The 21,508-nt window shown below is 38.1% G+C and overlaps 1 protein-coding gene across 8 annotated transcripts in view; it reads right to left on the bottom strand.

Moving 5' to 3' along the window:
* The window catches only part of USP3 (ubiquitin specific peptidase 3), a 105,107-nt gene that overhangs the window by 73,716 nt on the left and 9,883 nt on the right, over positions 1–21,508 (bottom strand). For 7 of the 8 annotated variants that reach the window (XM_027569215.1, XM_027569213.1, XM_027569211.1 and 4 more), the window contains exon 2: positions 247–307. The exons of the other annotated variant lie outside the window; for it this stretch is intronic. Coding sequence is in view for 4 of the 7 variants with exons in the window: in XM_027569213.1 (XP_027425014.1) it covers positions 247–307 (61 nt within the window). In the remaining 3 variants the exon portion in view is untranslated. The remainder of the gene's footprint in view (positions 1–246; positions 308–21,508) is intronic. 8 annotated transcript variants of the gene reach the window in all.

Genomic DNA, 21,508 nt, shown 5'->3' with positions numbered 1-21,508 from the left:
TAGATTATCTGATCATCAAATTAATTCTTGTGAGTACCAATATAAATAAAGGGTTTCCCCCTAGATTTTCCTCAGTTGTATTACTGAGCAAACAGACTCCCCTGGGAAAGGGAAGACTTACAGAATTTTACATACAATGATTAAGCAATGGTGCTAATAAATCCAGGTCACTAAAACCTTGACATAAAGCCCAAGGCAAATTGAAAAAAGCAAGTAGGGTAGTGAAGTAATAAGTATGTTACCTACCTTCCACAGTGGACACTTGAACAAGTCAAACAGACCCAGGGGCTTTTGTTGGAGCGGCACACTAATAAAAAGAAAAATACACAATATACCAATTGTATCATGTTACTTTCCAGTTTCTCCCCTAATTTGTAATATCATATCCTGTGATTAAGTTATAAATTCCATGGCTGCTTAGGGGTACTGAAATCACAAATCTCTGCTTCGTGAGTGCATTTACACAGAAAGGCTGCCTAATTACAGTTATATTGAAAAGAACTGAAATGCATGTCCACAACGGCTATCATTTTAATTGTTGACTCAAATAGTTCAACCACAAGTTAAACATATATATGCTTTTTTTCCTTTATTATTTATTTCTTTTTGCCACAGTCTCCAACAAGCTGACAGCCTATTTTCTCTTAAAAACATTTTTTTAAGTCTAATTTTTTAATCACAAGTCTTTGCCAGGCAAATTACATACTACTATAAATGACAACTCTTTCAGGTTACCTAATGAGAGGCGTAACCTAAAGATACAATTAGGAAGACTAAATCCAGTTCTTCCCAAATTAGTATCTTGGTTGCATAAAATATAATTCTAAATATGACAACTGCATTTAATTCTTGCTGAGCATATAATTGACATTAATTATTTTAGTTTTAGTATTATAGGGATGAGGCAGGCAAGAAAAAAATGAAAACTTTAAAAACACTGATTATAATTTTGCTTGTGGTTTACTCATTCAACCTAAAAAAAAAAAAAGCCCAATAAACATAACAATGATTTTCAAAAGGGAAGGGGCATAAAAATCACCTGGAAAGCTATTTCAAAATGCGTATGTTCTACTCAGGCAGAGATATCTACATTGGGGTCGGGACAGAGGACAAAGACAATGGGTGTTTTGAGAAAAGTAGCTTCCCAGGTGACTACCTAATACAACCCCCCCGAGAACCACAAGTCCACATCCTAGGGGTATGGGAGGGGCACCAAAGCACAACCACACACTCAGGAGTACAATAAATTCACCACCTGGCACATAGTATGTGCTCAGTAAACACTTGTTGAAAGTTCAAATTTCCTAGTTTAAGACACCAAGCTCTTCCAAGTTCTGGTCCCTACTGTACTGCTCTTGCCTTATACATCACAACAGGCCTTTCTCCCTGTTAAGAAAAATTAACCAAAACTGGAAAAAAGATTCATCAAGAACTGTAAGCCCTTTCAATGTATAATGAAACATTGTTTAATAGGTCCTCCCAAAGATATTTTATTAATAATAGCTTGATCTGCTGTTTACTTTTGATTAGGACCCAGATTCTATGAAGTTACAGGTAAGCTTATAGATTTTTTTTAAAGATTTTATTTATTTATTTGAGAGAGAGAATGAGATAGAGAGAGCATGAGAGGGAAGAAGGTCAGAGGGAGAGGCAGACTCCCTGCTGAGCAGGGAGCCCGATGCGGGACTCGATCCCGGGACTCCAGGATCATGACCTGAGCCGAAGGCAGTCGCTTAACCAACTGAGCCACCCAGGAACCCTAAACTTATAGATTTTTATTTGGTAGAGACAGTATCTGTCCAGCATGCTCCAAAGGTAATGGTTTTACCACCCAGTAGGACATTAACTAATTGTACATTGAGTTTAGCAATTTATTTCAATGTTCTTTCTTTAATACCTGCATACACTCAATTCCTCAAATGTTTCTAGAATCAGCTTTACCATCCTGCTGGTTTCCTCATTAATGAGTTAAATAAGTCTCTGACATACGTTCATTCTGTATTTGTATGGGAGGGAAGAAAGAGGTGGGCAAGGAAGAATAGGAAAGCACAATGATACACTGCCCAAGGGATTCTACTTGTCTGACCAACACAGGGCCCTAACTATTTTTGAATATGAAAACTGCATGGTAACATTCCCTTCTGGCAAGCAAGGGTCCTACCTTTCCTTAGTGCATTCACACATTTACATTAACCGCCACAGGGCCATCCTTCATGAAGGCATTTGAGTTTTTTAATCATTTGGGTCCAATTTTATTATATGTGCATGTAAGCTACATGACCAAAAGGCCAAGAATACCTGTCAAACTGCTAACAACAATTATTACAGGCAGGTACATGAAAAGACCATATTTGAGAGGAGACTGTTGGCTTTTTATTTGTACACCCCTGTGCTTTTGATATGTATCAATAAGAATATGATGTTTTTACAGAGGCGCATAGGGGAAGGGAGGGAAAAATACAAGACAAAATCACAGGGAGACAAAACCCTAAGGGACTCTTAATCATAGGAAACAAACTGAGGGGCGCCTGGGTGGCTCAGATGGTTAAACGTCTGCCTTCAGCTCAGTTCATGATCCCAGGGTCCTGGGATTGAGTCCCGCATCGGGCTCCCTGCTCCTCGGAACCCTGCTTCTCCCTCTGCTTCTCTCTCTCTCTCTCTCCCTCTGTCTCTCATGAATAAATAAATAAAATCTTTAAAAAAAAAAGGAAACAAACTGAGGGTTGCGGGTGATGGACATTAAGGAGGGCACGTGATGTAATGAGCATTGGGTATAAGATTATGAATCACTGATCTCTACCTCTGAAACCAATAATACATTGTATGTTAATTAATTGAATTAATTGAATAGAATTAAAAAATTTTTAAAACTGTTTTTATAGTTTGAAAAGAAAGTTCTATAAAGTATATTTTTTAAAGAAAAATAAATTAGAACACAGCTTACTTGAAATAGGTATTCATGGTTTGAGATATAATTTGGAGGACTGAAAAACTAAGAATAGTACTGTTTTGTTCCTCCAGCAAATCTCTTTTTCTCTTAGTAAATACTAAGAAACACCATAACTCAATCTGGGAAAGAAAGCTGTTGAAGTTTAATATTAACCTGAAATAAATAATTATGTTACAATAGTAAGTTTAGGCCCAAGTTTTTGACATCTAGAGTTTGTTTTCATTTTAATTATGGAAGATTTTTTCCTCCTTTAAATGAGAAAAAGAAAATCTAGAGCAAAATCACTGTTACTTTCATGTGTTTTCTACCAAGCGTTCCTTTGTTCCCCCTTATAGTTGGAAATATACACACAGCACATACAATTTCATGATCTAACTTCTCCACTGTCAATATATTATTTTTTAAAAGACTGTATTTATTTGAGAGAGAAAGAGAGAGAGCAAGCACTAGTGGGGGACAGAGAGGGAGAAGCAGATTCCTCACTGAGCAGAGAAAGCCCAATGCAGCTAGATGCAGGACTTAATCCCTGGATCCCAAGATCGTGACCCGAGCCGAAGGCAGATGCTTTAATCGACTGAGCCACTCAGGCGTCCCTCCACTGTCAGTATATTAAATGCATTTCTGCATGTTATTGAATTTAGAACAGTGTACTCTATATCTAGTCTTATAATATCTCAATTACCTCAAAAAGTTTTATTAATTTTTTAATTTCTCAATTTCAAATTTTAAAATGGCACCCTGAGGCTGAGGGGAGAAAAAATTGGGGAATAACTGCTTGATAGGTACAGGGTTTATTTTGGGATGATGAAAGTGTCTTACAACTAGATAGAGGTGGTGGTTACCGATGTACTAAATGCCACAGAATTGTCCATTTTAAAATGGTTAATTTTGAGTTATGTGAACTGTACCTCATAAAATAAATAAACAGGTACTTTAGACAGGGATGAGGAGAGAGAGTAAAAGGAAAAAGTACTGACTTTTAAAAACATTGCAAATAAGTGACTGTGCCTTTTAGTAAATCTCAAGAGTTCCCTTTCTGAGTTAAGAAACCGGACTTCTTCTATCATGAATATTTATAATAAGAAAGTTAAAAATATGTGATAGGACAGTTGGTCTTGACTATTTAAATGATAGTACCTTCTGAGGGCTTAATACTTTAACACCTGAGAGACATCTGAAAGCTAAAAAGCTACAGAGAACAGGGTATGATGGGGCATTCTGAAGCCATTTACTGTACTGCATCGGGGGATGTTCACTGTTTATACAGACCTTATCCAAATTAGAACCTTTCATGTACCCAAAACAATTATAAAATAGGATGAAAAATATTGGCTTTAAATTAAACTAATTCTCAATTATTGTTAAGAATAGCACAGGACATAACATGAAAAAGAGAACACTACAAATAATCTTAAAATTGTTTATTTTATCACCTAAGGGGCACTCTCTTATAAAAGGTAGTCTCAATTTATAGGCAGATGAGTTTCAAAAGTTTATCTGTAGGATGAACATATTTCCCATGGAAACAGTATTAGAGGTTTCCAGGCTCTTCTATAAAACTCTAAGTGAACCGTAACGTAACTGAAATAATGTGCAGTTGACCCTGGAACAATGCAGGGGCTAGGAGTCCCAACCCCCGCAGAGTTAAAAATCCACATATAACTTCTGACTTTACTAATAGCCAAAAAACTTTATTAATAGCCTGTTTTTGACCAGAAGCCTTACTGATAACATAAACAGTCCATTAATACATATTTTATATGTTATATGTATTATATACCTCATTCTTACAATACAGTAAGCTAGAGAAAAGAATGTATTAAGAAAATCTTAAGGAAAATACATTTACAGTACTGCACTATGTTAACTGAAAAAAATCCACATATAAGTAGGCCCACATAGTTCAAACCTGTGTTAAGGGTTACCCGTGTATATATATTTAAAACAAAAACACACATAGTCAATAAAAATGTTTTTAAGCTATCCAGTGAAACACAAAAATATTAAGCTGAAGTAGTTTTTATTTTTTAAATTTTAAAATTTAGAACTTGACAGAAAGAGTTACGAAGATAGAAACCTAGAGAAGTTCAAAAAGATAAGTCCAGGGGCGCCTGGGTGGCTCAGTTAAGCGTCTGCCTTTGGCTCAGGTCATGATCCTAGGGTCCTGGGATCGAGCCCCACATCGGGCTCCCTGCTCAGTGGGAAGCCTGCTTCTCCGTCTCACACTCCCCCTGCTTGTGTTCCCTCTCTCCCTGTTAAATAAATACAATCTTTAAAAAAAAAAAAGGGAAGTCTAAGAACTCATTAGGGCTCTTTTTAGTACACCTAATTACACTTCAAGGTGACGTCACAGCAAGAAAGCTGGGCAGTGTATTTCTCACACTGTTACACTTGGCCACAACAGGATCATTGGATCTCATAAATGGACTTCTGCCTTTTACTCAGAATATGTTGTCAAAGTTATTCTTTCTTCCAGCAATCTCTCCCATTTGCTGGTTTTCTTCCAAACACAAACTCAGTGCCCCTTTTCTAAGCTCAGGCATCTCAACCCAGACGTTGGTACTAAGTAGGCTCCTTCTACTTTCCTCCTTCAGCTATGGTCTCAGAACCTTCTTCTGGTCCTGTTCTCACCTCAGCCACAAGCTCTGCAATTTGGCCACAGGGCCTCTTTGGAGGAAGAGGAGAGTCTTGATCCTTTCCCGAACTAGAGTCACTTTCCAGAAAGTAGACGCCGTAACACATAATGCTAGGCAAGGGAGAGAGGTGGAAGAGCACCAGCCTCTAAATCATGCTCATGCCATGCCTTCTTCCTAAAGTCCCCAAAGCTTTAACTCTCCTGGAAACCAGGAAGTTAGAATTGATAGGGCACAGAGGTAGAGGGAAAGCTTCCAAATGATCTACAGACCTAAGTGGTATGCTCCTTTATCAAGAGATAAAAACTAGGGAATTTGTGCTTAAAGGGGCCTATTTACACACAGATGTTTTCGGGTTGCGTTCAGAAGACAAGGAGTTCATAAGACAAAATAGCATTTATACTTCCCACATAACCACTGGTCTTCAATACCCTTAGTTTTCATTACATAGAACATAACAATGTAGAGTAAATTTGATATTTAAAGCCTACCAACAACACTCTTGGAATTCTTTTTTTTTTAATTAATTTATTTTTGAGAGGGAGAGAGAGAGAATGTGTGGAGGCAGGGGGAGGGGCAGAGGGAGAGAGAGAATCTCAAGCAGATGCCGTGCTGAACACAGAGTCCCATGAGGGGTTTGATCTCATGACCCTGAGATCATGACCTAAGCCAAAACCAGGAGTCGGATGCTCAACCGACTGAGCCACCCAGGCACCCCTCTCTTGGAATTATAAATTTTTGTCTTTTATAAAACATCAAACACCAGCGCTTATGACACAACTTAGTGTCTCTACACACAAAACAGTTCAAGCACACAGCACTGACATGCAAGCCACTTATAGTGCATCCATTATTCAATAGTTGCTTCAACTGGTAGCGAGGCTCTTTATCTTCTTAAGAATTCAGAAAGGTGAGGATCTGATGACCAAAATTCTAGTCTGGCTCTACCATTACTAGCTATAGAACTGAGAATATCACTACTATTCTGGGTCTATTTCTTCATTGTAAAATGAAGACTAGGGAATAAGCATATCCCCTCTAATCATAAGATTAGTCAAAGAACATAAGGGAAAAAATAAATGAAACAACAATGTCATCCTTCCCTATAGATAAAAGTCTTCCAACTCCACTCTCCACCTAACTTAAAGGTTTAACACAAGGATCAATTGCTAATGTAGTATAATTTTCTAAACCAATGGTTTTCAGCTTTTTTTCCTGCCTCCAACCACTTGAGAGGCAAACACATTCCCACCACATTGCCCATCAGAAACAGTAATTCACTGCAGCTGCAGAAGTGGAAAGTGTGGAATCATTGAACAAAACTGTTACAGAAAAACATGCTGCTATGACAGTAAAACTCAGAACACCACTCCCCCAACACACACAAAATTTTTAAAGTGCAACACTCTAAAAATATTACCAAGCCATAAGAAAACATCCATAATATAGGTTTTTTTTAAAAAGCAAGTTCACTTTTATCTAGTTAATATTCATCTAAGACATATTATGTGCCAGGCACTATGGCAACCACTTTATGAATATTACTCATTTAATCCTCTAAAATCCAATAAAGAATATACTATTCTTTGGCCTGTTTTACAGATAAGGAAACTGAGGCAGAGACAAGTTATGTAACTTGCTAAGTTAGTGACACAACTAGAAATCAAACTCTGTTTGAAGGCATGGACTGCCGTAAAGCATTAAGTCCAGAAGGTTGTCATTTTTGTTTTAAAAAGATTTTATACTACGTGTTTCTGTGTGTATATTATATGCCTCTATATAAAATTTTTAAAGTCTGGAACGATATGTGGTAACTGTTAATGGTTATGTAAAAGGAATGGGATGAGGGATTGGAGCCACATGGATCTACTTTCCACGACAGTGATTTTGTCAGAAAATGTTACTTCTTTTATAATAAAAATTTTAAATGGCTCAAGTTTAAAGATACTGGTATTATAAAGTTGTCCTAATGAAAGAGACTTATTCTAAATTATTAACCATGAGTGGTAAGTGAAACCAAAATCCAAGATTATAACTCTATGGGTTTGTAAAAATATAATCAGTGAAAACAAAATTTTTGCAGCTGTTATTCAAAACACATACACACACACACACACACACACTCCACAAGTATCAATAGCAAAAGTGTTAGTCCTCTTAAAACTAGAGAATAGGGCAGGACTATCATAAAAATTCTGTGAGTATTCCAGTAAATATAAGTAGAACTATATTCTAGGACTAACCCACCAACTGATACATTTTTAGATATTTAAGAGCAAGGCATATAATCTTCTTTATACCATAAATATTATTTGAACCATATGCTCACAAGCCTATTCCATGCTAAAAGTTCTGAAGTCTCTCCTATCTTCAACTTGAATCCTCTGAAATTACCGGGGGAAGGAGTTGGTAAAGTCACATAAAGAGAGCAGGAACTGGGCTATAATATAGTATAATATAGTCCAGAAAAGAAGAGATCCAGCTATCCTAAGCAACTGCCAAAGGTGCCAGAGCAGTCTGAATGCAGCCAAACTCATTGTCTGTTGCCACCCCACCCCCCATCCTCCAGTGCTGCCCATTCTAGGAATGGGCATTGGGTTCCCAGGGAACAGAGAAATAGAGTTCTCTTAAAAAGCAACAGGAGGTGCTCAGGGCCAAAGCAGTGAGCTAATGCAGAGTTTGGGAGACTAAGCAGAGGTCCAAATACTGGAAAAGGAGGAGACCAAGCATGAGTACCAAATGCAAAGCGGACAAAAGTGGCAGGTTGGGACTCAAGGCCAAGATCACAGAACCAAAAGTTCAGGGACAAGGCAGAGAAGGCAATTACGAAGCAAAGCTTATCTTGGTCATCTTTCCACTTTGCCCATGAGAACCTTTCCACCTTCTTCCTCCTGGCAGCTCTCTCCTGCCTCACTCCCATCCTTATTCAAGGCTTAATCTTAATCTCTCCTGAATCATTAAATAAGTAAATTGTTTTCTGGTAAAGTCACAGTTCAGTATTTCTCATAATCATTCTCTCCTTTCTGTTTAACAGCCCTGTAACAGATTAAAGATAGCCACAAAGTGTTTGACACTACTCCCACTGAGAAGTAGATCTGTATCCTCATTCTTTGAATTTGGCAGGCTCTCTAACTGCCCTGACCAACTGAATATGACAAGTGACTCCATATCCATTTGCAGGTCTAGGCCTTAAGAAATTGACAGCTTCCTCTTGCTATTATTTGGAATGCTTACTCTTGGAAAAGCCAGCCACCATCTAAGCAGTCTGATCACCCAACATACTGTGAGAAACCCAAACCACATGGGGAGACCTTGGAGAATATGACACCATGGCATGGGGGGTTGGGAAAGGGAAAGAGACTGGAGCACAGAAGCAGCAGAGATGTGACTTAAGAAGGCATCTTGGGGGCACCTGGGTGGCTCAGATGGTTAAGCGTCTGCCTTCGGCTCAGGTCGTGATCCCAGAGTCCTGGGATCGAGTCCCGCATCAGTCTCCCTGCTCCTTGGGAGCCTACTTCTCCCTCTGCCTCTCTCTCTGTCTCTCATGAATGAATGAATGAATGAATGAATGAATAAAATCTTTATTTAAAAAAAAAAAAGGCATCTTGGAAGAAGATGTTCCAGCCCCAGGTACTCCAGCAGATGCAACACCAGCCAAGTTTCTCCTGAATTCTGATCCACAAAATCATAAGCAAAATGAAATGGTTGTTTTAAGCTACTAAGATGTAGGATAGTTTATTATGCAGCAGTAGATAATCAGAAGACCACTTCTACAAAGAGGAGTATCAGTGATCTAACATCCTTCATTCACACCTGCCAAACTCACTGAAATGACTGACACTGTTGTTTAACAGAAGTGAGGATGGGAACCTCCAAGAGGTTCTACCCTTAAGAATCAAAACTATACAAGGGCTAGACGATCCCCTCTGCAACAGAGGTAGTAAGAGAGTAAAGACATGGTGGTCTATCAACTAAGCGGCCATCATCTTTGGGACTGGCTCTTTCTATATCCTCCCAATCTTTTAATAACTCAAATTCAGATGTACTGTTACAACCATAAGGCAACCTAATTCCTTCTTAAGCACTCCTAATGTTGCCCTATATTATAAAAACAACCTTCAAAATCTCAGAAACACTATTCCCATAGCAACCCCAAATTCTGAATAAAGATCCTTAAGAAAGTGTCATTGGCACCTGCAAGAATTCCTTTTCTCTCCTTTAAAGGTACAAAGCCTATCCTTCATTTCTTTGGCCTCTCTGGATTATGTTCTTTAATAAGCATTCTGACAAACCTCAGATTTTACTGAAGGTTCGATTTGAAAAACTGAAAAGTTATGAATTGAAAACATCCTACTTCATTTCTGTTTCCAATTCTGTCTTTGCTCTGAGTTCTGACATATTCCTGAGCCAGCCTGACTTGATCCCTATCTCACTCAGCAATGTCTGATCCCAGGCCTTTGTAGCTAGAATCAAAAGCCCACATGCTAACCAGAATCCGAAGATTTCTGAGGAAGTGCTCACACTTTTCTCTTAAAGTTCTCATAAAATTGTTACACAGCCAGCCCAGAAAGAGGAGGGAAGGGAAGGGCACAATGACCAGAACTCTATTCCACATCATCTCGGTTGAACTAAGTAGAGACCTTAATCACCTGCCCTTGACTCTTGCCAAAAGAAATCTTCCTTCTTTAATATAAAAATGTACCAAATGACTAGGTTATCCTCATATGAATGTAACTGTTACTCTACAGACTCAAAATAAACATGTTAGAGGTCATGTGATATAGTGAAGCAAGCATGGCAGGCTTCTGGACCAACAGTTTTACATTTACCTTCTAGCTTTACCAGTTCTTTTATTCTATGACCTAAAGAAGCTGGTTCCAGAGCCAGCTTCCTCATCTGTAACACAGGACAAATACCACCTCTACCTCACATGGCTGTGGTAAGGATTTCATGAGATAAAAGATATAACGTGCACAGCAAAGGGCCTAACAAACAGAAAGCACCAAGGACTGTCAGTTCCTTTTCATTAAAAATATATTAAAAAGAATAAAATGGCTGGCAGGGGTTAATTCTGGTGGCTGCGATTATATATAACAGTTAACGTATTGTCCATATATACCATGACTACTAATTCTCAGAATTTTTTCTGAGTTTACACTCACTAAAAGGAACTGCAGCTGACAATTCCTTTTCATAAAAAATCTCATATACATGTCACATTAAAAAAAACAGCAAAAATCTCTCAGAAGCTCCTCCTATATTTGACCTAAAATTATATTCAAAACGTCAAATGAATCAGATAAAATACTCAATTTTATTTATTTATTTATTTATTTTGACAGAGAGAGAGAGAGAGAGAGAGAGAGGAGAGAGGGAACACAAGCAGGGGGAGTGGGAGAGGAAGAAGCAGGCTTCCCGCTGAGCAGAGAGCCCAATGTAGGGCTCGATCCCAGGACCCTGGGATCATGACCCAAGCTGAAGGTAGATGCTTAACAACTGAGCCACCCAGGCGCCCTCAATTTTAATAAGCTTATTTCAAAATTAATTTAACTACTACAATCACCTTAATGTCAGAATCATTAAACTTTATACATCTAATGTAAAATAAATATATTTAGAAAGCATTTCAGATGTTCCTTCTGAGAGATGTGCAAAGAGGTTTACACAACTTAATAAGATACTACTCAGATAAAATATTTAAGTACAGAGGCAAGTTAAGTGTCAAAATCATACTGAAATATACTGAACTCAGAGGTATTCAGAACAGAGATTAAATCCTGGTTCACCAATCTAATCAAGCAAAATATACTTTGTGTATTCTAATATCCGATACAAACTGCTAGGCCAAGTCATTTAAAAATATTTTTTAATTTATTGATTTTTATTGAATTATAGTTGACACACAATATTACATTAGTTTTAAGGTATACAACAGTGATTTGACAACTCTATACCTTATGCTATACTCACAAGTGTAGCTACCATCTGTCATCATACAACACTATTACAATACCACTGTGTATTCCCTATGCTGTACCTTTCATTCCCATGACTTAAACATTCCATAACTAGAACCTGTACCTTCCACTCCTTTTGACCCATTTTGCCTGTCTCTCCACCCCTCCCCTCTGGCAACCACCAGTCTGTTCTGTTTATAGGTCTGTTTCTGCTTTGTTTTTTAGATTCCATATGAGTGAAATCATATGGTATTTGTCTTTCTCTGACTTATTTCACTTAGCATTATACCCTCTAGGTCCATCATGTTGTTGCAAATGCCAAGATCTCATTCTTTTTCATGGCTGAGTAATATTCCATTACACACACACACACACACACACACACACACACATTATATATATCTCCCACATCTTTTTTTAAAGATTTTATTTATTTGAGAGAGAAAAGAGAAAGAACAAGCGGTGGGGAGGGGCAGGGGGGAGAAAGAGAGAGAAGCAGACTCCCTGCTGAGCAGGAAGCCTGATGCTGGGCTCAATCCCAGGACCCTGAGATCATGACCTGAGCTGAAGGCAGATGCTTAACTGACTGAGGCACCAAGGCGCCCCTCTCCCATATCTTTATCCATTCATCTATCAATCAACACTTGAGTTCCTTCCTTATCTTGGCTATTATAAATAACACTGCAAGAAACATAGGGATGTATATATCTTTTTTGAATTAGAGTTTTCATTTTCTTTGGGTAAACAAAAATATTTTTAAATTTCTAATTCTTGTTTTAGCAAAGAAGAAAACAGGAATGATTTCAAATCACACCAGATTAAAAATGGTGATCAGCTTATTTTTTTGAACCTGTAGGTCAAAATTTAATTCCTCCTTATCCACCTTACTACCAGATTCTCTTTAAGAAGCAATGTCCTTGGCCCTTAGAGGCCAATTTTCAGACTGTGCTCTAGCTTACTTTTCCAACTTTTTCCATGTCAGGGCATGCACAGAAAATGGTAACATCTGTATGGCACATGCACATAAATTCAAAAGGCTTCTCAGGACCATATTAAGTGGGATCCCCTTGGAGGCTACAGCCACCCTTAGGCTGGGGGAATCACTATTTCAACACATGTATAATTCATTCATGGTCCCTCTGATGGGAAGCTGTGCTAGCCAATCTTTTACATGGTTATCTACCGATGTAGGAGGAGGTCTCCCTTCTGCGGCAATGCCCACTTATTGGAACAACAGACTGGAAGTTCTCAACCACCTGAGAGAGCCAGCAGTATTATCTGGGAATCCAAGATACCATTCCTCTGAAGATTTCAAGTTTGTAATATTGACTAATGCTCTAAGACCTATCAGAGAAAACAGATGCCTGTATCCCCATTTCTAGCCTATGTATAACTCTCTTATCCTACTGTAATTCTGTGACCCCAGGGAACAGCCAGGCAGCAGCATAACATGAAGGAACCTAACATGAATTAAATTAAAAGTAAGAGAGAAGTCCCAGAAAACAGTTCAGTCTGAGTACTTAGATGGTAAAACAGCATTGATTAGTATGTATAAGGAGCAATCAACTGCTTATAATGAAAATGGACCCAGAACATATCTGATTAGCTACTATGTACTGACTAAAAATGCTTTCAAGGCCACTTCAGCTCTCTGATTTCAAGGTTTCCCAGGCAGAAAAATAATTACAATAAAGTATTTCCCTTCAACAGCCTTAAGTACATTTGTAAGACCACAGCAGATGGGAAGACAGGAACAGGCAGGCAAATAGGTTGAAGTATTATCATAAAATCACTTACACATTACTGCTCACACAACTAAAAAGTTAAAACTTTCAATCTTCCCTGTAGATACTCTTAATACAAAAATACATTTGTACAGGACTATTAGTTGCAGCATTACTTGTAACTGTAAAATATTGAAAACAACCTAAATATAGGAGCAAAACATAGGAGAATGGTTAAATTCACTGTGACACATCCACAAATGGAGTACTATGAAGCTGTTAAAAAAAAATAAGGAAAATTTCTACAAACATAGAGTAACATACAGGATATACTGATAAATGAAAGAAGCAAAGTCCAAAAGTGTATAGCTAGTTTGCTACCTTTTGTGAGAGAAAGATAAGAAAATACTCATGTATCTGCTTTTTTTTTTTTTTTTTACAAAAAAGAAACACAGGAAGAATAAATCAGAATAACTGTCTGCAAGAGTGGGTGGCAATGAGTGAAAGGATTGGGTAGTAACACTTCTCAGTAGAGTTTTAGCTTTTGGAACTATGCTAATATTTTATACACGCAAAAAGGAAAATAAAAACCAGCAAGGAAGAGGTGAAAAAATCCAAAATCGAAATCAAACACAAATGAACCCAACTATATGTCAATAAATAAAATAAGTGTATTAAAAGATGGAGGGAAAGTAACCCAAATGACTTTTGAACATAGTACTTTACATACTGTCAGCACATAGATAAAAAGAACCATAAACAAGTATTGAACTCTAGTCAAAAGGGGTTTCCTTTACAATGGTATGGGTTAGCAGTTCTGGAATTACTTTCTCTGATTATGGCACAGAGCGAACAAGTACATATGCTGAGGATAATGGGAACCAGATTTTCAATGCTGGAGAAGAGCATTACAAATATGAAAAGGGGCAAGACCAGACCTGTGGTGCTGAATTGGAATTACAAGTATTAATATGAACTCACACACACACATTCACATAGATAGAGATGTGTATTCATTTATATTTCTTAGCTTTTATCTGCTGAGAGATCTTAATTTACAAACATTATTCCCCACTAAACGGAATAAGGGACACTTGGAAAAATGGCTGATTCCAAGGCTGGGGTAGGCTGAGTACAAGATGAGCCTGGAGTATCTTGTGTCTGAAAGAGCTCAAAGAACAATATGGACATGTCAAAATTACAGCTTAGGCTGCTCCCACTAGCCAAATCTACGATAATCTGGGCCTCAAAATAATAACAATATCACAGAATAAAATAAAAATTTATGAGTCCATACTGATACAATAAATGAATAAGTAAGAGGGAGGGGAAAGAAAGCTCTTCCTTACAGAATACTAATATATTTAGAAAAAATACAAGTTAAAAATTCAAAATCTTAAAAAAAAATTCAACATCTTGCAACCATCCTAGTAATAAGTGATTCAGTCAAGAATCATCAATGGATGCTAAGTTACTGGGTGAAAGCCTGGTGAGGAACAGGATATATACACAAAATCTCAAAGTACCTCCCACAAGATATTTATTAATAGCAAAGGGAAAAATAGTAACTTTACAGTGGAATAACCTTGCAAATATTACCTTAATAATCAAAGTTAACATTACTAAAAATGAGACAAACCAACATCATATACCTCTTGATATGATGCCCTAAGACACATTACTTTTGTAGTATTCCTACCAAAAAAATGTATGACCTGAATCAAATCATGAAGAAACATCAGAAAAACTCAAAATGAAGTACATTTTATAAAATAACTGAACTGTATTCTTTAAAAAATACCACAATCTCGGGGGTATCTGGGTGGCTCAGTCCGTTGAGGGTGGGACTCTTGATTTCAGCTCAGGTCATCATCTCAGGGTCCTGGGATGGAGTCCACGGAAGGGCTCAGTGGGGAGTCTGCTTCCCTCCCTCTCCCTCTGCCCCTCCCCCAGTTCATGTGTGTGCCTGTTCTCTCTCTCTCAAATTCTAAAAAATTTTAAAAAATAAATTTAAAAATACCACGATCTGAAAGATAAAAGCCAAGGAACTGTTTCAGATTAAAGAAGACTAAACCATTATGACAACAAAATGAAATGCATGATCCTGGATTAGATCTGGGGGAGGTAGGTAGGTGTAACACAAAGGGGAAACTGCTGTAAAGGACGTATATAAAGGACATTATTGGGACAACTGGAGAAATGTGAATATGGAATGTGCATTAGATAATACTACTCTATCAGTATTAAATGTCTGATTTTGATCAATATCCTATATTTATTGAAAAGAAATTCCTTGTTCTTGGAAAAAAACAAACAAGTATTTATGGACAAAGGAGTATTTTATCTGCAAATTACTTGGGAAGAAAATATATAAACTGAGGGTGCATAAATGATAACACAAGTGGGGCAAAATGTTAACAATTGGTGAATCTAAGTAAAGACTCTTAACTATAGAGAACAAACTGATGGTGACCAGAGGGGAGGTTGGTGGGGGGATGGGTTAAATAAGTGATGGGGATTAAGGAGTGCACTTGTGATGAGTACCGGTTGTTGTATGAAAGTGCTGAATTACTAAGTTCTACAACTCAAACTAATACTACACTGACTGTTAACTAACTGGAATTTAAACAAAAACTTGGAGGGGGGAGAGTAGATGGAAGTTCTTTGTACTATTCTTAGCAATGCTTCTTTAAGTATGGAATTATATCAAAATAAAAATTTTTTGAGATTAAAAAAATTTTATTTATTGCCAACTGAGAACATTTTTTTTACCAAAGCACAAGGGAAAATGTTAAATTATCAAAGCATAGAGCCAGTTTTATGAACCCAGCATTAACTCCACTAAATTGATGCATAATGAACTAATCCAGTAAAAAAATCCAACATATCTACTACATATAGTAGTCCAAATGACCTTAAAACTGCATTTCTTTTACATATCCAAAGTCTGGCTTGTGATTTGGCTTCCTAAACAGAGTCAAACCCTTTGGTTTACCTACTCTTTCTGCTGACTCTGATAATAGCAACAATATTTTGCTCTGTCCATAAGAGAAGGTAAATCTGAGTTTGATCTTTTACTCAAATTAGAGTAATGCAAAATTTCAGTTTTAATGATTTAACTATTTGAATGTAACCAATAAGATCTATTTTTGATAGGACAAAGCATCTTGCCCTAAAAATGATTTAAAATATTTCATTTAAAAATAGACACTAAAGGGTGCCTGGGTGGCTCAGTCAGTGTAGCTATCTCGGAATTAGTGGGATCAAGCCCCAAGTCAGGCTCAGGGCTGGGCGTGGAGCCTGCTTGGGATTCTCTCTCTCCCTCTCCCTCTGCCCCTCCCCCCACTCCCCCCTCCACCCCTGCGCATGCTCTCTCTCAAAAAAATAAAAGACATCAAATAAAACATGGCAAACCAACTTCTCTCTTATCTCCTCTCCCTCCTAACATCCATGAAAATTACAGTAAAGGAATTAAAAAGATACACACAAGGATAAAGAGAACATGTGAGGCAATCAAAGCACACAAGAGACTTCAACATGTTTTTGGAAGCCAGGAAGAAGGTAGAGGAGCAGTAATAATCTTGGTAGTACAAAGGAAGCTACAACCTAACTGCCATCAGAGAAGAATGCAGGTGGGAGGTGGCCCTGGGCTCAGGGACACTGGGCACAGCAGACAGCAAGGGGAAGGACAGGACTGAAAACAATGGATCCAAGGGCCATAAGGAACAAATGAATCATGGAACTTCCTATACCCTGATGTCAGAACATCAGTGGCCAGGTGTACACTCCCTAGAGGGAAGACTGAAAAACTGAACAGAGCTAAAAAAGTTATCATACAGACATCTTCAGTGTTACCTCCAATGAAGAAGATGGTTTGTTCCCCCATTTCACAGCGAAGCCCACTGACAGCTTTTTAGTGCCTCACTCTTATAAGAAGACACATAAGATAAAACAAATCCTTGAAAAAACCTCTAGTCTGAGAGAATCATTTTATTTGAGAGAGTAAGAGAGAGAGAGCATGAGCGGGGTAAGGGGCAGAGGGAGAAGCAGGCTCCCTGCTGAGCAGGGAGACGGACAATGTGGGACTCGATACCAGAACTCCAGGATCATGACCTGAGCCAAAGGCAGACACTTAACCGACTAAGCCACCCAGGCACTGGGAGAGAATCATTTTAAAAAGAAAAAGAGGAAGGGGCACCTGGATGGCTCAGTTGGTAGAACATGCGACTCTTGAGTTCAAGCCCCACATTGGGTGTAGAGATTACTTAAAAAAAAAAAAAAAAAAGGAAAAGAAAAAAAGAGGAATCCACAGGAAACAGAAACAGTGCAGGGAGCACAGAAAAACTCTGAAACAAACAAATTCTAAAACCCCAGAGTAATAGGAAAAGATACTGCAAAACAATAGCAACAGGATTTATGAAGAAGCAATGATCAGAAAAATGAGAAAAAGCTCCTGAAAATTAAAAGTATGATTAAATATCAAAATTCAATGGAAGGCAGGGAGAGAAAAAAAATCAAGGAAATAATCTCAGGAACTGGAACCAAAGGGCAAAGAAATAAAAAGATAAGAAAATTGCAGTTTCTATCTAGGACACCCAACATTCAATTAATACGAGTTCCAAAAAGAAAAAAGAACAAATTAAGAGATGTAAGTATGGGAAGATAAGTACGCCTTGAGTACCCGTCACAATAGAAGAAAACTACCTATGCCAACACACATCACTCTGAAATTTCAGAACACTAAGGATAAGAAAAACATCCTAAAAGTTTCCAAGAAAAAGAATAGAAGGATATGAAGGCACAGTAATCAGAAAAGCATCAGGTTTCTCAATAGCAACACTTGGAAGCCTAAAAACAAAGGAACAATTTCATATTTCTAAGAGAAAAATCTTTTCTAATATTCTATAGTAGGTCAAGCAATCAAGTATAAAATTAGAATAAAATTGTCAGACTTGCATGGGGTCAAAAATCTGCCTCCTATGAAAAGGGAGCTGGATGATATACTCCAGCAAAACAGGCTAATAAACCAAGAAAGAGAAAGACATGGGATCCAGGAAATGGGAGATCTAATACAAGAGGACATCAAGGGAATCATAGGATAAAAACTGTCCAATAGGCTTAGAGAACAATTAGTTCAAATGAGAGGAAGAAGACTCTGGAAAGGAGGTCTTCAAGGGGAAAAAAATAGTACTAAGAGATTACCTGCTTAAGTGCTTGAAAAATAATATTCATAGACATAGGACAGATTTGTAAGTACATTTGGGAGCAAATATGTAGAAGATAAACTTTTTTAAAAAGGCAATTACTGGGGCACCTGAGTGGCTCAGTCAGTAAAGCACGCAACTCTGGATCTCCAGGCTGTGAGTTTGAGCCCATGGTGGCTACAGAGATTACTCAACAATAAAATCTTTAAAAAAAAATTAAAAAATAAAAAGGCAATTATTAACTCAAGGAAAAATAAAATTCAAGAAAAAGTAATCTCCATGTTAACCAAAACTTGTAATCTAATTATACTGAGAAATGGAAAAAGGGACAGAAAGGAGAATAGTACAAACACATTAATGTCCTCATTTACCACAGCAAGATGTCAAGAGATAAAGCCTAAAAGCGATAAATTAAGAAATAACAGTGTATTACTTAGAAATATACAGGTACTGGGGCTCCTGGGTGACTCAGTCAGTTAAGCGTCTGCCTTTGGCTCAGGTCATGATCTCAGGGTCCTGGGACGGAGCCCCGAATTGGGATCCCTGCCCAGTAGGGAATCTGCTTCTCCCTCTCCCTCTGCCCCTACCCTCCCACTTACGCTCCCTCTCTTGCTCCCTCTTGCTCTCTCTCAAACAAATAAATAAAATCTTAAAAAATAAAGTATACAGGTATTTACCTGCATGAAAGAGAAAAAAACTAAATAGACCTTAGCATGGTTGCCTATGGACAGTAAGACAGGGTGGAGGGGTAGGAAATCGCTGCTGTTTTAAACCTTATGATACTGGGGCGCCTGGACAGCTCAGTCGGTTAAGCATCTGCCTTCAACTCAGGTCATGATCCCAAAGTCCTGGGATCGAGCCTCGAACTGGGCTCCCTGCTCAGTGGGGAGTCTGCTTCTCCCTCTGCCTTTCCCCCTGCCTGTGCTCTCTCTCTCTCTCTCTGTGTCAAATAAATAAATAAAATCTTAAAAAAATAAACCTTTGATACTATCTCTTAACTGTGTCTATGTATTACTTTTTGAAAACATGAATTAAGGGGCGCCTGGGTGGCTCAGTCGTTCAGCGTCTGCCTTCGGCTCAGGTCATGATCCCAGGGTCCTGGGATCGAGCCCCGCATCGGGCTCCTGCTCAGTGAGGAGCCTGCTTCCCCCTCTCCCACTCGCCCTCCTTGTGTTCCCTCTCTCGCTCCGTCTCTGTCTGTCAAATAAATAAAGAAAGAAAGAAAGAAAGAAAAGAAAACATGAATTAATCTTTATGTTTTTTTAAGATTTTTATTTATTTGAGAGAGAGCGCACGAGTGGGAGGCGTAGAAAGAGGGAGAAGCAGGCTCCTGCTGAGCAGGGAGCCCGATGCAGGGCTGGGTCCCAGGACCCTGGGATTATGACTTGAGCCGAAGGCAGACACTTAACCCACTGAGCCACCCAGGCACCCCATGAATTAATCTTTAAAAGGTAAAATGATAAAATCCTATCAATTCATGCAATTGCCAATGCCATTTTTTTCATCTTTAAAAAAAATATATGTGCTGAATGACTGTACTGTGTGTCTGAAACTAGTATAAAACTGTATGTTAACTATACTGGAATCAAAATTTTTTTAGGGACACCTGCGTGGCTCAGTCGGTTAAGCAGCTGCCTTCAGCTCAGGTCATGATCCCAGGGCCCTGTGACTGAGTCCCACATCCATCTCCTTGCTTAGTGGGAAGCCTGATACTCACTCTGCCTCCACCACCCTCCCCCCACTCCGCTTGTGCTCTCTCTCTGACAAATAAAATTAAAAATTTTTTTTCAAAACTCTCACTTGGCATAAAATTTACAATAGCAGTTTATCATTTGAGGTATGCTAGGCACAAACTGAATTCCCTGTATACTACAAGCTGAATTTGCAGAGCTAATGGTATGTGTCCTTTACTACAGAAAGTAATTTCAAAACTGGCCAAAAAGTGTCATCTATATATCAACAGATCCAGTTACCTACAGAGCTAGAAAAGAGAGGGCATCTGGTCCTGCTGACTTCCCACATAGAGGCAAATTCTGATCCTTAAGGCTGATCCCCTCACTGGCTCAAGCATTTTATCCTATTTTGAAATTTCTGAAATCACTTTTCAACGTGAAATGAAAACAACATAGAGAAACAATGTATGTGAAACTACATAATCCCCAAAACAGTAAGGCACTAAATAAATTTATTATTCATTCTTTTTTTTAAGATTTTATTCATTTATTTGAGAGAGAGTGAGAGAGAGAGCACAAGAGGAGGTAGAGTCAGAGGGAGAAGCATGCTCCCCGCTGAGCAGGGAGCCCAAGCCGAAGGCAGTTGCTTAACCAACTGAGTCACCGAGGCGCCCCTATTGTTATTCATTCTATCACAAATCTGACTTCTTCAGACCTACTTTGGTGAAAAACCTAATGAAGCTATTATGCTGTATCTACTCTACCAGCCTTAAACTAAATACTGGAACTGTGCCCCTAACTCCAAATGAGGGGAAAGGGTAGTGAGGAGGCGGCTTAAAACTACTAAAGCCAAAGTAGATTACCAAATCAGAGTCAAAATGGGTCACTTTTGCCTCCGGAAGACCGGACACAAATAACTACAGAAAAATTACCAAGAGTTTATACTGCTTCAAAAATAACTTCCCCTATGAAGCAGATTATGCAGAATGAAAACAAAAGCCATGAATCACTTAAGAATAATTTTAACATCCACTATTTCCATTTATTTAATATAGCAAGATCTGATACTATTCTGTGCTTTTGCCAACAGCCTGAGTAAACAAATCCATGGTTAAACAGTAGCGGGATCTTCAGAAGAAATGAATCAAGTCATAAATGTTAATACCACACAACTATTATTCAAAACAATACCAGTATATGCAATATAAGATTCATATATATATGAATGAAGCATTCCCTCCCATAAATAAATAAAATAATTAAGAGGTTTAGGAACCTCTCATTATCAAAGACTTTACTCAGGGGACAGTAGGTTTAATATCTGCATTGTATAACTCTACTCCTAGTTTTTTGTGGTTATATAATAA

Source organism: Zalophus californianus, chromosome 6 (genome assembly GCF_009762305.2).
Source record: "Zalophus californianus isolate mZalCal1 chromosome 6, mZalCal1.pri.v2, whole genome shotgun sequence".
Lineage (NCBI taxonomy): Eukaryota > Metazoa > Chordata > Mammalia > Carnivora > Otariidae > Zalophus > Zalophus californianus.
This window is presented reverse-complemented; position numbering and strand designations above follow the sequence as displayed.